Source organism: Struthio camelus, chromosome 18 (genome assembly GCF_040807025.1).
Source record: "Struthio camelus isolate bStrCam1 chromosome 18, bStrCam1.hap1, whole genome shotgun sequence".
Lineage (NCBI taxonomy): Eukaryota > Metazoa > Chordata > Aves > Struthioniformes > Struthionidae > Struthio > Struthio camelus.
The window spans coordinates 8,350,638-8,366,545 of NC_090959.1; the positions used below are offsets into that span (position 1 = coordinate 8,350,638).

The 15,908-nt window shown below is 55.5% G+C and overlaps 2 protein-coding genes across 3 annotated transcripts in view; both read right to left on the bottom strand.

The window, feature by feature from the left end:
- The window catches only part of SLC13A3 (solute carrier family 13 member 3), a 37,651-nt gene extending 28,591 nt beyond the window's left edge, over positions 1-9,060 (bottom strand). The window contains exons 1-2 of one of the 2 annotated variants that reach the window (XM_068912171.1): positions 8,751-9,060; positions 7,308-7,545 (exon numbers count right to left, since the gene is read on the bottom strand). Coding sequence is in view for 1 of the 2 variants with exons in the window: in XM_068912170.1 (XP_068768271.1) it covers positions 1,452-1,562 (111 nt within the window). In the remaining variant the exon portion in view is untranslated. Of the gene's footprint in view, positions 1-1,451; positions 1,619-7,307; positions 7,546-8,750 lie in introns of those variants that run through there. The other variant, XM_068912170.1, reaches the window with a different exon arrangement.
- Positions 9,061-10,478: 1,418 nt separating this feature from the next.
- On the bottom strand, positions 10,479-11,852 carry TP53RK (TP53 regulating kinase). The gene is made up of 2 exons (XM_068912173.1): positions 11,574-11,852; positions 10,479-11,100 (listed from the first exon to the last, which is right to left on the bottom strand). The coding sequence occupies exons 1-2, from the start codon at positions 11,815-11,817 to the stop codon at positions 10,622-10,624; spliced, it is 723 nt and encodes a 240-aa protein (XP_068768274.1). The 5' UTR covers positions 11,818-11,852; the 3' UTR covers positions 10,479-10,621.
- Between the last annotated feature and the right edge of the window lie 4,056 nt (positions 11,853-15,908).

Genomic DNA, 15,908 nt, shown 5'->3' on the forward strand with positions numbered 1-15,908 from the left:
GTGAAAGCTGTGTGCATGGGACGAGTGCAAAAATCCTTCGTTTTCCAAAGTTTTGCCACAGACAAATTGCTTAATGTGCTGCCTAACACGTCTGAAATCCTAAACCTTACCAGAAGACTAGTCAATTCCATGTCTACAGAACGACTCAAATGTTTCCCTCGCAAAGCCTCTCCAGCTGCAATAACAGAGGTCCCATGCTGCTGAGCACCCACATCTGCAAGGCGCTGACCACCACTTCTGTCAAAAAGGGAGCAATAGTCCAGAGCAGAGCAGCTACATCACGTTTCATAGCCAATTTTAGCATGAATCCCACTGCCACGCTGGCTCCATCTCTGTAACTTTGTCTCCCCCTGTCCAGCACTGCTGTCTATCATAATCGCCTTGCCATTGGGGAAGGGGCAGCACCAAGGAGGCAGCTTTGCTGGACCATCAGAGCTCAGCTCCTGACACTTGCTCTCCACCCCAGTCCCGCAAAGAGCTTGCTGGGTGACACTGGCCATGCCCATGCTCTGCACCTCAATTTCCCCAGCTGTAAAATGGAGCAATTGATACGTGACCTCCTTGGACAAAAACTACCATGCGGCAGCTAAGCTTCCTATGTGTACAAACAGAAAAAGTACTACTTAGAGCCACTTAGTTTAAGCTGGTTCTGAGCTCTAAGTTCTTTAAACCTCCACAAGTGTTTACGTAAGCAACATAAATAAAGGTTATGTTATCTATCCCCTCTTTCCCCTGAAAAATTAAAACAACCCCAGGATGCTCCCTCCAATTGCACTCTAAGGGGGCTGCAGAAGGGCAGTCCCTAGGTATGGAGCTGTGCCAGACCGTGGGCTCCAGCCGTCCCCTCCGTGCCGGGGCAAGGGCTCCTAGCCTGGGAGACTCCCCCAGCCGCAAAGCAAGCGGGTCGCTCCAGGCTGTGGCCCGCTCACCACTACCTGCTCAGCAGCACGCGGGGAACCCTCGAGGGCAGCAAAGTGACCGTGGCGAGGGCCCAACTTGGTTGCAGCCAAGCCGCGGGCAGGTGCGACAGGACCATGAGGGCCGGCTCTAGTACCCTCTGCTCATGCCCCCCATCCATGCCCTCCAAATCTGTGCCCTCCAGGCAGTGCCCTCGGTGGGTGACTCCCGGGGGGTGGGGGTGGGGGGGTCCTTATTTGGTGTTTCCCCAGTCCATGCCCTCCAACCTGTGCCCTCCAGTCAATGCCTTCAGTGGATGACCCCCCAGGGGGGTCCCGGGTTGGTGTCCCCCCCGTCCATGCCCTCCAATCTGTGCCCTCCAATCACTGCCTTTGGTGGGTGACCCCCGGGGGGGTCCCCAGTTGGTGTCCCCCCCCGTCCATGACCTCCAATCCGTGCCCTCCAGCCAGTGCCTTCAGTGGGTGCCCCCCCCCGTCCGTGCCCTCCCGGCGGTGCCCTCGGGGGGCGTCCCCGGGGGTGCCCCGCCGCGGTACCTTGGCGGGCAGGCTGAGCAGGACGGGCAGCAGCGCCAGCGGCGCGCACAGCAGCACCAGGAACCGCCGGACGCTCCACACCTTCTTCACCAGCGCCCCCAGCGCCGCCATCCCGCCCCGGCCCGCGGGGCCGCCCGCCCGCCCGCCCGCCGCTTTATGCCGCGGGGGAGGGCGCCGCGCCGGGGGAGGGCCCGGGGACGGGGCGCCCGCCGCCCCGCCCCGCTATACCGCCCCCCACCCGCTGCACTGCCCCCCGCCCCGCTATACCGCCCCCCACCCGCTGCACTGCCCCCCCGATCGCCTCCACCCCGCTATACCGCCCCCCACCCACTGCACTACCCCCCGCCCCGCTATACCGCCCCCCACCCGCTGCACTGCTCCCTCCGGATCGCCTCCACCCCGCTATACCGCCCCCCACCCGCTGCACTGCTCCCTCCGGATCGCCTCCACGCCGCTATACCGCCCCCCACCCGCTGCACTGCTCCCTCCGGATCGCCTCCACCCCGCTATACCACCCCCCACCCGCTGCACTGCCCCCCGCCCCGCTATACCGCCCCCCACCCGCTGCACTGCTCCCTCCGGATCGCCTCCACCCCGCTATACCGCCCCCACCCGCTGCACTGCTCCCTCCGGATCGCCTCCACCCCGCTATACCGCCCCCCACCCGCTGCACTGCTCCCTCCGGATCGCCTCCACCCCGCTATACCGCCCCCCACCCGCTGCACTGCTCCCTCCGGATCGCCTCCACCCCGCTATACCGCCCCCCACCCGCTGCACTGCTCCCTCTGGATCGCCTCCACCCCGCTATACCGCCCCCCACCCGCTGCACTGCTCTCTCTGGATCGCCTCCACCCCGCTATACCGCCCCCCACCCGCTGCACTGCCCCCCCGATCGCCTCCACCCCGCTATACCGCCCCCCACCCACTGCACTGCTCCCTCCGGATCGCCTCCACCCCGCTATACCGCCCCCCACCCGCTGCACTGCCCCCCCGATCGCCTCCACCCCGCTATACCGCCCCCCACCCGCTGCACTGCTCCCTCCGGATCGCCTCCACCCCGCTATACCGCCCCCCACCCGCTGCACTGCCCCCCCGATCGCCTCCACCCCGCTATACCGCCCCCCACCCGCTGCACTGCCCCCCCGATCGCCTCCACCCCGCTATACCGCCCCCCACCCGCTGCACTGCTCCCTCCGGATCGCCTCCACCCCGCTATACCACCCCCCACCCGCTGCACTGCCCCCCGCCCCGCTATACCGCCCCCCACCCGCTGCACTGCCCCCTCGATCGCCTCCACCCCGCTATACCACCCCCCACCCGCTGCACTGCCCCCCGCCCCGCTATACCGCCCCCCACCCGCTGCACTGCTCCCTCCGGATCGCCTCCACCCCGCTATACCGCCCCCCACCCGCTGCACTGCCCCCCACCCCGCTATACCACCCCCCACCCGATGCACTGCCCTCCACCCCACTATACCACCCCCCACCTGCTGCACTTCCCCCCCCCCGGGCCACCCCCACTATACTGCCCCTGTCCCACTATACTGTCCCCCACTACACCCCCCCACTGCACTGCCCCACCGACCACCCCCCCCAGCTATACCATCCTCCCACAGCCCTGCCCCTTACCCCACTACCCAGGGGGGCGCTGTGCTGCGCCCACTGTACTGCCTCACCCGACCAGCACCCCTCCCACTATACTGCCCCCCACCCTCTATGCTGTCCCCCTGCTACACTGCCCCTCACCTGCTATCCCCCCACCTGGCTGCCACCTGCTATACTGCCCCACCATACTGTCCCCCACCCCACCATACTGCTCCCTGCCTGCTGCTGCTGACCCACCCCACCACCATACCACCCCCCCGCTATACTGCCCCCTATACCACCCCCAGCCTCACCGTATGGCACGTCGCTCCCCCGTGCCAGAGCTGCCAGCCCCGCACAGACCGGCCCGTGGGGACGCAGCGCCGCGGGGACGTGCCACCAGCACCGCGCCACCCGCCGGGCCAGCGGGTCGCGCAGGCAGCTGGCAGCGAGCGGGAAGGAACAGCAGCCTTTGACTTCAGGACACGCTGGTCGTCCTCCGCTGCGCCTCTTCCAGCGCGTTTCCAGGCAGGCCAACGGGCCCCACCAAGGTCAGCGAGGGATTTGTTTTCCCCCCCAAGACTCAACGTGCGAGTTCACCCGGGTTCCCCTCCGCGCTGCTGCCGTCCACCTCGGGCAAACGGGCAGTTTTATTTCCAGTGTTGTCTCCCTCAAGAAGTGAAAAGTCAAGGCAGAAGAGTAACTAGCTCCAAAATCACTTTGTGGCAGCCCCTAAGAGGCAGGAAGCATAAAAGGTTTCAGCAGAAACCTATTTATTGGGATTGGTAAAAAACGCTTTAACCTTCCAGGTGCTTCGAACTCCCGACGCGTGCTTCAGACGCTCATAACAAAAGCAAGGTAAAACCTGACTTTCTGTGAACGTATCGAGCTCTAGCGTCCCCCTTCCCTGCAAAACTAGCTCTACGTTTCCTTCAGCTCCCACCTCAAGCAAAGGGTCAAAGGCAACTTTTCTCATTTCTTCTACCCCTTCCTAATTGCCGTCGCTTTAGCTGCTGGTCTTTGCAGTCAGAAGGGTTTAGCAGTGGAGACATTTCCAAACACATTCAAGGACTCCAGCGTCACAAGAGCTCATCCAATCTGAGCCCCAGTACATTGATGTTTTATGGCCTGCATCGAGCTATGCTAGTAACTCAGGCTCAATACCTCTAAGTGGAAGGAGACGGCGAGCACAAGGGACTGCTAGAAAAAAAAAAAACCCACCCAAATCCAGAGGTTTAAATACCTGTTTTAGTTCTCACACATTTCCCCCAGTGGACAGAAATAATACACAAATGCATGTTATAAAAAAGTCAAAAGCATGAAGAAAAACAGGGAGTCGGGGTTGTTTCTCTCAACTCAATGTAACCACCGACTCAGACGTTTGCCGAGTTGCTTGCAGTGCCACGTGATATGCTTTTCCACGTTAAACAGCAGCGAGGACCAGCAAACAAAGGCCAGAGGCGCAGGTTGGGATAGGGCCATGGGAAATACTGGCAAAGCAGGAGGCGAAGTCTTGGCTCATACAAGAGTGGGCTGAAGAAAGCAAGCGAGGAGCATACGACTATACCCTGGCTGGCCTTAACGTAATCCGGCGTGGGCCAGACCCATGCAGTTAAGGACGCTTCAACCACGAGTCAAAAAAAAAGCACAAGAGCCACAATGCTCCAGCTCTGCGGCCAGGCTTTGCTGCTGGTCGGGACAGGATCACCTCCATCGCGCCGAGGTAAATCCCAGCAAGGATCTCAGCGACTGCCGGTCTCCGTCTGGCTGCAGGGAGGCCGGTGAAGGGCAGATCCGCTGGATCATCGGACTGAGCAGGAGATCAAAGGGGAAAAGGGAAGGAGGAAGCAGCCAAGCGGGCTGGATTTTCTCTCCGCTTTCTGCATCGCCTGGGTTCTTGCAACTGGAGGCTCAATGTAGTTGAGCAGAGAGGAGAAAAAAGGGAAAGTAAAATAACCCCTTCACCTCACTTAGGATTTCACCAGCATCCTCCGACTGCCCTAAAGCATATTCAAAATCTGGGTGAGCTGGGCACCACAGTACCAGGGGCCCAGGATACACAAACCGTGTTCGGCAGGGAAACCCTTCCCTCTTCACGGCTAACCAGCTCGCTGGAGAGCTACCGCCTCCAGGCAGGTCACTCCTGGAGCACCACAGAAGTTAGAGTCAAATGAACTGGGGTGGGGGGAGAAGACAGTCCACCGAGGAAGCTGGCTCGAGCTTACAAACCCGTGCATCACTGGCACAGAGGGAACAAGAAATTGGAGAGCAAGAGTGGGATGATAAATTCAGTACTAGAGATTGGGCTGTACCCCTGTCGGAACAGACTCTGCTCCCGATGGGAACTGCCTCTCCCCTGGGCTCTTCCCTCTCCCTAATGGCGTATTTATAATTTTGCACAAAAAATAACAGCTCAGTTAATCCCCACATCCATCCCCGGGTGGGGGGCTAAATGCTGATGGCATCATCGTTACGGCTCTTCCCAAACAGCAAAGCAGAGAGCGACGCACTTCAAAAGCACTAGGAGACACTAAGGCCGCGGTCTGTTCCTTCTCTTACGACGGTGCAGGTTTCCGCCAGCGTGCAGGGAGAGGGGAGCGGGAGCGCCTTCCCTTCCCTCTGAGCCATGCCTCATCCTCGCCACCCCGCTCAGCTCTCCCACCCACCCGCTCGGCTCCCCAGCGCCGACGCTGCCCTCAGCCTCAGCGTTTCTCAGCCGAGAGCATCGTGCTGGGGCTGCGTGCGGGTTCACCTGGCCTTCCAGGCCTTCAGCTGGGAATTACGATTTAACTCAAACCGTTTCTTTTTTCCTTGTAAACTCAGTCTCTGCCACCCGCGCTTCTGTGTCTGCGGCTGCCGCAGCTTCCCTCTCTGCGTTCCTCCCCGTCCCTTCTCTCCGTTACTGGGCAGGAAAGTTAAGACAATTAATGCAATACACAGGCAGCTGTACTAGGCAGGTTAAGACCACACCGGTGGCTACCTCAGCACACTTATAGCAGTCATAGGGCAGACACCGTCCTCTGCAAAACAAGCGATTCTGGCAATCGCGCTCCAGGAGCCTCAGCAGGGCTGGCGCTGGGGGTCAGCACTCCTGTCTTATCACACTCGGCCTGACAGCAGTTTGCAGCATCTCCTTACAGAGTAACTTTGTGCACAAGCTCCGTTTGTGCAAAAGAAAGAGGTGCTGCATGGCACCCGGGGGACAGCTGGGGGATGCAGGGCTTGTACTCGGCCACGGACAGGCTTTATCTATTTGCGGTGAGCCTCACGTGCTGAACTCTGGGCTACAAATGAGCTTTTATGCTTTTATTGCACTAACTTGGTTTCCTATCAGTACGGACGGGAGAGGAGGGCTGCAGAAGGTTATCAACGTTTTGCATCTTGCAAAACTGGAAAATATCAATTTCCTGCAAACATTGAGGCCTAGACTGGAAACAAAAAAAAAAAAACCCACACACTCAAAAAACCTACACCCCTTTAACTTGTATGTACAGTTTTACATATACACACAGTAACTTCATGCACAGAAAAAACACTGTCCAGAAGTCATGGTAACAGCATGCCTAGATTATGCAACTGTATTTCCATTCCTGCATCTTGTCATACTAGTGTAGGTTTTCTTCCACATTTGTTTTTCCTCTTAGTGCTGCTGTTGGTCTACAATCCACATCCATCTCCAAAAATCCCCTTATTTCAGTTCTGCACCTACAGCATTGGTGGGCAAAACAGAACGTATCATTATAACCACAAGCTAATGCCAAACTAGTTATCCTGAGCCGAGGGACCGACTCCCCCCTTCCACAAGAGAAATCACTGGTGACGATCAGACACCAAAATTAACAAAACAGGCAACTTAATCAATAACCAGCACTTCCCTCTGAAATCCTAACACAGCAAATTCTTCTAATGAAACTCCACTTCCTTCCATTTCATTTGTCATTCCCCTTTTCCTTTTATTCCTCTTTACACAGCTTAACAGCACACACCTGGTGTTCACTGCACTTTGGGTGAAATTCAGGCGCGGTGCAAGAACAGGCTGGGCCGCGAAGCCCCCGGAAATGAACCTGTTCACAGCCGGCCTGAATTGGGTCCCCTGAGGCAGTAATTCACTCTTAAAAGCAGGAATATTTAAGCAGTAAAAAGAAGCCAAGTGAGCAGCTGTCTGTCCAGCAAACAGTTATAAGTGTCTGCGATGGCAAGAACATTTTTCCCAGATGTTAAGATTTTTCTAGTGCTGGTGACAATGGTAGAGAGACACCCAGCGGTTACGTACAGTATAGTTGATCGCAGTTCACATCCCCTCCGATTCTCACTATCATCGAGGAGACGGGCAGGAGCGTTTCGGTGCGTGCAAAGGCCAACATACCCTCTAGGCCAGGGAAACATCCCTTCTGAGCAAGCCAGGGATGGGCATCACCGGCTCTGCGTCCCAGGGGGCTACAGCGACGTGTGGTGCTCGCACCCGCGCTCTGGAGAGGGCGCAAGAGGCTGCCGGCTGCTTCCACCTGCCACTGAAAGAGAGAGCGAGAACAACAAGTTTCTCTGCATTAAAAAAAAAAAAGTTTGGGTTTCTAGCCAGAAGGATTGTTTACCTTTTTCCAAAGAGAAATTTCAATTTCTCTTAAATGCCTATTTTTTATTTTAATGGTTTTCCCTTTAAACGCAGTTGAGCTAAACTTGGTCTCAAAATATATTGTTATGACTTCTTTTACAAAGTCAAACCACACTCTAAAAAAACATTGGTGGCTTGAAACTGTATTTGCAGCAGGCAACACTCAAACCCTTTGGGAAAAGACCCAGGCCGCAAAAAGGTGCAGGTTGAACGCTGCATGGGGCCAGCTCCTTTTTTTCCAGAGAGCTTCCACTTTGCTGGACATTCGCCCTCTGTGAGTTTTCCACCTTCAGACAGCATTTGTTCAGCATCCACTCCAGTTATTGATACATACATATCAGGTTGAACAAGAGGAAATATCAACAGGCTGTCATACGGCTGTGCGAAAAAATAACAGTTTATATAACGAGGAGGAATTTTGTCATGCAATGAGGAAAAGCAAAACAGTTTGCTTTTCATTGCCAGCAATGTTCTGCTCTGTTTTGATGCACCGCCAAAGAGCAGGTTTCAACAGAGGCCAATTCAGGAGTCCCGGCTAGAAGCCGTGTCCCGCCAGCGTGCCCCGCGCGTGGGTCGGGCCCTCCCCAGGCTGCCGACCCCCCGCTCCCCTACACGGCTTCGGATCACAACACTGCCCAGCCGTAAAAACTCGCAGCTGATCATCTTTGTTTCTGCTCCGCAGGCCCATACGGAGAGCAGCCAGCGGCTGCATTTTAATAAACACAAGACAGCAGGAAGCAAACGTCTTCAAAGCGCTTTACAAACATAACTTAATCCTGGCATCACCAGGAGACGGTTAAAGAAGTGTTTGTACAGATGGGGGCTGGCGGGCAGAGCGGGCGAGCATGCTGCCTCCCCTCAGCGGCTCTGCTGGTGGGGCTGAGCTCAGCCCTCGGCGGCGGCCTCCTTGCCTTGAAGGCGAGTGCCCACAGCAGAGGGACTGGTCTCCACCATCAGCCATGGCAAAAGCATGGGCTAGGGTGGCAGAATTGTCCCTCTCCAGCTAGCCCGGGCCCTGCTAGCCCGGGCCCTGGTCAGTGACATGTGGCCACCCAATCGGCCTCTGCAAAGCCTTTGCACCCTCGGGGCAGATTCGCTTCTTACCCGCTGGCTGGCTGCATCGGCGGCGGGCGCTCCTTGCACTCGCTCCTGCACGGTGGGAAGAGCGGGGGGAAAAAGTCATTTGCGGTGCAAACACCTAAAAGTCGTAAACCCGCGAGCAAGCGCCCTCTCCCCTCGGGCCCCGGCAAAGCTGTCGCTGGGCCGGTGGAACCCGGGCCCCACGCTGGGGCCGGGCACTCGCCCAGGGCGGCTCCTCTGGCAAGGAGGTGAATGCGCGCCGGGCACCGCCAGCCCGGCGCGCTAGGACGCTTGCACGGCGGTGGGGGGAGGGCGGCCGCGAACTCGCGGCCTCGGCGCCCCCGAGCGGCAGCGCTACGCCGGCGCCACCGTTCTACCCCAACCACCGTTTCGGCAGCCCTTGTGATGCCTGATGCCTCGGGCCCTGGTGCCCTCTCCACCACCCTGACTTCTCCCAGGCTGTTTTCTCCCAGGGTTGGTTTCGCTCAGGTTGCTTTGGTTTAGATGGGGAGGAAGAAACTCCCATCTCCATCTCCCTTATGAGGCTACAGGCATAAGGTGCCCACCGTACCCCAGCCCTTCTTTTGCACAGCTGTGTGTTCCCCTGCAGGTGGAAAAGGCAATCTGGAAGGGACCTGTCAGAAGCTGTGAACAGAGGCGAGCGATGCCACTGCGTGGAAGGGGGCTTCCACAGGGTTTGCTCTCTTTTTTTTTTTTTTTGGCTGCTTTGCTCTTAGAGCCATGCTGCACCGTGCCCGAGCATCTTCAGGCAGAGCAGCAGTGGCAGCACAAGGGAACAGCGTGGAAGGTAGTGGGTGCCCCCTTCTTCTGCAGAGGGTCTTCCCTCATTGACAAAGTGGGGGCACAAGAAAAAAGCATCTGCTCAGCATAGCAAATTGCTGAGGGGAGAGAAGTTTCCTGAGGGCTGTTTTTAATCCTCATCTGAAGTAAATGCTAAAGCATTAAAGCTCACACATCTACAGATCTAACTTAGATCCCATTCTGCCTGTAAGGACTGATTATCCTCTCGCCATCTGCTGTGGGGTTCTTAAAACTTTTTCTCTGAGCCATCTTGCATTGAAACAGTAATCCAGAAAGACAAGAAATATAGAAAAATGTTATCAAAATTGAGAAAAGCAGTTACCTAGATAGGCAATCATAACACAAATAGTCCTTCCGATAAAGACTCAGAAAGGAAATTTATGCTAGACTTCTTGCTTAAACTGGAAGTTTCTCAGCGGAGAACTGCTCTTGTTTTATTATTTCTATATTTGCTTAATGAAAGAATATCAAAAGTTACAAAAGCCAAAATTACTACTGAAAAAAATGGACCTGTCTTATTTTTATCTCCATTTCAGCTGTTGTCCATGTCTTGGAATTCACAGTCCTCCTGAGAAGTTTCAGGAGGAGGTAGAGAGTCATTTATAATGAATTTAAAGCTAAGCTTCACAGTAAGTCTTCTGAGAAAAAGAACAGGCTTCTTTTTCTCTAGTTACCTTCTGTAGATGTCTTGGTATCTCCAGGTCCCTTTTACCTGCCACAAATCTACAGTCCACAGGCTAAAAAGATACTCAGTATGATTCTATCTACACAAAAGAGGGCCAGTAGAATGACATTGAAAGCTACTTTTTAAAAGAAATATTTAACCTTTAAAAAAAAGAAGTAACCTTTAGCTGTTTCTTTCTTGCCTGTGCTCTCATCTCACATAATTACTTTGGTTACTGTATGACTCTGCTAAGAACTACACAAAGATTATTGCCACACTGTAGTAAATTTATTTAAGACACAGACTTATCAAAATAGCGATATGTGAAATAAAACCAACTGGAAGTACAAATAAACATATATGCAGAACCTAAGTAGTAATATTTCTCCATCACTAAGCCTGCTCTTTTCTAGCCAACCATGGATCTCTTTCTTCCCCTTAACCGTACTTCATCCAGCTTTTTGACAACAGGACCAGATTTTTTGGATGTAGCTGCGTAAGTCTTCAGTAGAGTTTGGAACACAGTTTCTGTATCGGGATGAGTACTAAGAAAGGCCTTTTCCAGAACATACAAATCAACTCCTTTATCCTCAGGAAGACCTGAAACAAAACTGAGTCCAAAGTCTATCAACACCAAGTCCAGCTTCTCCATGGGTGGTCGCAGAAGAATATTACAAGTTGTAAGATCCCCATGTATAAGGTCTTCATCGTGCATTCTTGCCAAGAGCTCACCTAACTTCTCTGCTAGGGGAAGGAGGCTACTGGAATCATTTCCACATTGCTGTACAGAAGCAATATGATCTCGAACTGTAACCGAGTCTACGATATCTTCAAGATATATGCAGTTGGTGACATAATCCACAAAGTAGACCACCGGTGCAGGAATCCCTATTTAAAAAAAGGACAAATTAAACGTTAAGTGTTAACTTATAGGAACTTCCAACTTTATTAGAACAACAAAACACAGTCAACGCGACCCTTAACCGAAAAACGCCAGATTCAGATCACCCCTGGCCACCGATAACCCACTTCTAGGGCCCTCCTCTGCCAAACCCCACCTCCCAGGCCACGCTGCCCTCGCCTCCGTCCTTAAATCCCCTCGGGAGCCCCAGCCCGACCACGGCGCCGGCCACCGCGGCCCTCGGCGGCTGCAAAGCCTGCGCTGGGCCTAGGCCGGGCTGCGCTTAGGCGGGAGCCCCGGAAAGGCGGCGGGGCAGAGCCGCCGCGCGCCCTCAGGAGAGGCCGAGCCCCGGGGGCCGGGGGGGCGCAGGGGCCCGTCCCCAGAGCGGCGGCCAGGGCCGAGGGGGGCCTGTCGGCTCGGCTCGGCTCGGCCCGGCCCGGCCCGCCGCCCCCGGCCCCACCTGCCCGCCGGCAGCGCAGCAGCGACCGGGCCTCCTGCGCCGTCCGCCGCCGGCTCAGCCGCTCCTCCAGCGCCGGGTGACGGTACCGCTTGGGCAAGCGGAGCTTGGCCACCGCGTCCCGCCCCAGGAAGCGGCCGCGGTACACGCACGCCTCGGCGCCCTGCTGCACCAGCCGCAGCCCCGGCAGCGGCAGCGCCGCCACCTCCTCCTCCGCCTCCCTCCCGGCCGCCGCCGCCTCCGCCATGACAGAGCTCTGCGCCCCGCCCTCCCCGCACACCCCGCACTGCGCAGGCGCGGCGCCGCCTCGGGAACCTTCGGCGGCCGCGGCGGAAACAGCCGAGCGCCCCCCCCCCTCGCCTGCAGCGCTCGCCGGCCGCCGGCGCCCCCGCCACAGCGCGCCCCCGGGTGAGGGGAGCGGCACCCGCCGCCCCGGCGGCAGCAGAGCCGTCCGCCCAGCGCACGTTAGTATTGCTCAGCTGCCCTTGCCCTTGGAGGTGGCCAGAAGCGCGTTTTGTCTTTTGTTTTCCCGCCCGCAGCGTTTGTTTCTCTTCCAGGTTCGGTGTGTTCGCGGGGTGCCCTAGCGAGCGCTCGCCCTCTCGCCGCAGCCGCCCTGGCAGCGGCTCGCCGCAGCGTCGCGGCCGGTGCAACCTGCCGGCAAACGGGCGCCTTCTGCGGCTCCGTGTTTGGCATTTCCCAACACCGCAAGTAGTCAAATAAGCAGAAAACACGTTTTCCCTGCCTTGTGGGCAGGTTTTATCTGAGCAGCCGTGCACAGCCCCCGCAGACTTGCACGCGGCTCACGAGCGAGTGCACCCAGATGCCTTCGGTTCGTTGTTTTGGTAACAACGAACAGGACACTCTTCTCTCACGCTGGCCAAAATCATCCTCCCGAGTTTTCAAAATACAAAAGAAAATATTTTTGTTTTATTTTTCCCAATATTTTATTTATTCAAGTACTATCTTCCCTGTGATTCGATTTATTCTTTTGCGCTTTCAGTGCGGTAAGCGGTTGACATAGCCCTTGGAAACCATCTGGAGCCATTCACAATATTTATGGTATCGCCCAGTATTTTTATTGGACCTCTGAATCACCCCAGAGAATTTCCCTGAAGCCCCAGACTCCCTGGTAAACCGTTTAATTATGTAACTTTGTTCTCCTGGCGACAAGCGTTTACAAACCCTCCTTTCGTAAACAATATAACTGAGTTTAAAATTGCAACGCAGCAAAGCCAGCTCAAGGGAAAGCAATCCTGATCCGGCAGCCGGGGGTGCGGGGGCCCGGGATGCGCCAGGCGTCGCCGCAAGGCTGAGCCGGGACGGTGCCCCTCGGACGTGCGGGGGACCCGGCGAGCGCCCGGAGCACCCCCGCCTGCGCCCCGCGAACCTGAGCCCCGCCGGCTGCCGTGACGGCACTGGGGGTGAGACGGCTGCGACACCCGCGGGACGAATGGAGGTTTATGACCCGTTAGTGAAGGCGGTAGGGAAGGAAAGGAGGAAGCTGTGAAAATGCCCTTATCTTTGCTGACTGGAAGGATGCGCACAGGTTAGCATAAAAGAAAAACGAGAACAGACGAGCCTAATACGAACCAGCGCTCTCAGCTGTAAATCAGCACACTGTAAATGCAGGTGTCCACTGAGCTGGCTTCACCCTACCTAGCTACAACCCTCGCACCCACTCATGTGCTATAATGTTCATCAATAAGTGAATTGAGCTTGGTCCGTTTAGTCTTCTGAATCCCTTCTGGAGGGTGAGTTCTAGTTAGAGAGAACGTGCTCAAGCATGTGACTAGCGTTGCTGAACGCGGTGTCTTCCTTCTTCTAAGGTGGACACCTGTTTCCTCCCATATCTATATTTTCATTTCTGATTTTAAAGTCTCTTTGAGCTGCTCCAGCCCGGCGGTACAGAGTCACATCTTCGTTCCTCACTGAGCCGCGCAGAGCACCTTCAGTCCAGGCCGTGCTGCCAAGCGCAGGCTGCCGCTTCAGGCGCTGAGCCCTCCAGCACACACGTCCTTGCGGCTAGTGCCCGGTGTTTGGTTCAGTTCGAAGCAGGATGGTTCCCTCACGCATCCAAAACCAGAAGCCAAGAGCACGACACGGCTCCGAAGGAGACATGGCCCTGCTGAGACACGAGTGCCGAGAGCGCATGGAAAGCATCAGGGCTGGAGACGCGCAGCAGAGGAGAAGCACGAGCCGCCCGTGTCTGGGAGCGGCCACGGCTCAGCGCCCGGCTCGCTCGGGCGCTGCAGCTCCTCCGAGGGCCGAGATCAGAGCCCAAAGAGCCAAGCTGCTCGCTTCACCCGGCCCAGAGCATGCATTAACTGCAAACCGTACAGTTAGCAAGACAGATGTTACCTACACAACTGCAAAGCAAGACCTTTTTCAAAATTACCCCCGCTGTGCATTGTAAGAGTTTTCCACGGTCCCGTGTCGGAGGGCCATAACCCGGAGCCAGACGCAGTGCCGAGGGCAGCTATATTTCGGTACGTCCTAGTGTAATCTTTTCGGCTGCCTTTTGTAAACATGCCATAAAGCTTTGCTGTATTCCCCAGGACCTCACCTCCTTGCCGTCTTTGCTGATAACATTTACTAGCCAGAGAACAGGAAGCCACCAGGAAACGTAAGGGGTGGCTTCATGCTTGCAGATACACGTATGCAGAGTGAGCATGGAGAATTTTCCTTCTCACCCCACAATCATTTGAGAAGCATTCTAGTAAAACATGCAGGAACTGCTCAGATAAAACGTAGGCTATGTGGGCAAGCCATATACTTACCCAGTGATGCTGAGGGCTGTAGCTGCCCTCCGCCAGCATCCGGTGGTCTCTGGCTCCTTGCTTCATGTGGCAGAGGAGTCAAGCGCAGGTGCCACCTCTTCCAGCTCACACCGTTGTGCACCCAAAATGTCTAGGCTTGTGCTCCGGGGAGGAGTTACAAACCAAAGAGAGCCCTTACCTGAATTTGGGAGGCCAGAGATCATGGGCCAGGACATGCTGTACCCCAAACTGCTGTGCTCTCAAAACTTGGAATATGAGGCCAAGATACAGACCTGTAATGTCTTCTGGCCACTGCAAGCCGGCCTCATAGGTAGAGTCTGTGGGAAGAGAGAAGACGGCAAGCCTTTCCTCCCTCTGAGTGTCATGAGAGCTAACCATGATTTCAGATCTATTTAAACTACTTTAATATTAATTACAAACTCTATTGAAAAGCTCCTTCCTGAAACACCATTAGTTTCTGTTGAAAGTCTTCACGTCTGAAGCCATTCTTCACCTACCGTATGATCCCTGTGCAGCTGCGAGTTTATATTAGATACAAGGTTTTAGAAGCGGTATTTTTTACATACTGTATTACCATTGAAACGGAGGGATATGAATAGGAAGCATTTATTTAATCTGTAAAATACATAGATGATTTGAAACACTCTTAATATATACCATGTCTTTGAGAAGAAACAAAACCAAACCTTTTGATCAACTGCTGTCCATATTGCAGAGCAGATATCCTCCAGCCTAAGGCTGAAAGGACACACACCATCCAGTATTGCCAGTCTCAAGCACCCCAAAGCTATGAGCTGCAGCAAAGAAAGAGGTAGCACCGCTGAGCTCCAGAGCAGAGCCATGGCATGTACCCCATCCCTACATGCCAGAAGAATGAGTCTTCAAATATTTCTCTTAAACTGCCCATTCAGTTAACATGCGGAATGAAAGTTGAAAAGCTCTTTTAAAAATATCACATGCACCCTTCCTTCTTCACCCAACACGTTTACTTTTGTTTGCGTTGGAGGGGTGTGCCGGCACTGCACCCACAGCAGTGATTGTCCACTAGAAAAGAAGAGTTCAAACTCAGTCATGCTGCCCTTTTTTAGGCTTGAAATGATCGATCCTTCCTAGTGGGTATTCTTCGGCTTCCCAGCTGAGCCACCAAAAAACTGTCATAAACTATCAGCCAGCCTCTTGTGGGCTTTCCAAAGGTTTCCAGTCTAGAGGAGTAAAACTCTGTGTCAGGATCGGGTCCGGGGTCAGTGGGGAGAGGTGATTCCTGCCCCCCGCTAAAGTAACATACAGGCAGAGCCTGGGGACAGAGCTGCCATCCCAGCAACACAGGCTGTACCCTGCTGCATCCACATTTTCAGAACAATTACAAGTGTAGCCATGCCCGAGCTCTTTGATGGAACTTTATCAGTCTGTGCAGGCAAATCTAAGCCTGAGTATTTGCGCACACAGCTCCGGACTCAGATGCAGGAGGGCAGCGGGAAGGGCGTTTCGCCCAGCGCCGCCGATCACGCAGAGTTGCTCCGTCCCTCACCGCTGTGTTTGCACAAGCTCTCCAGGACGGTGC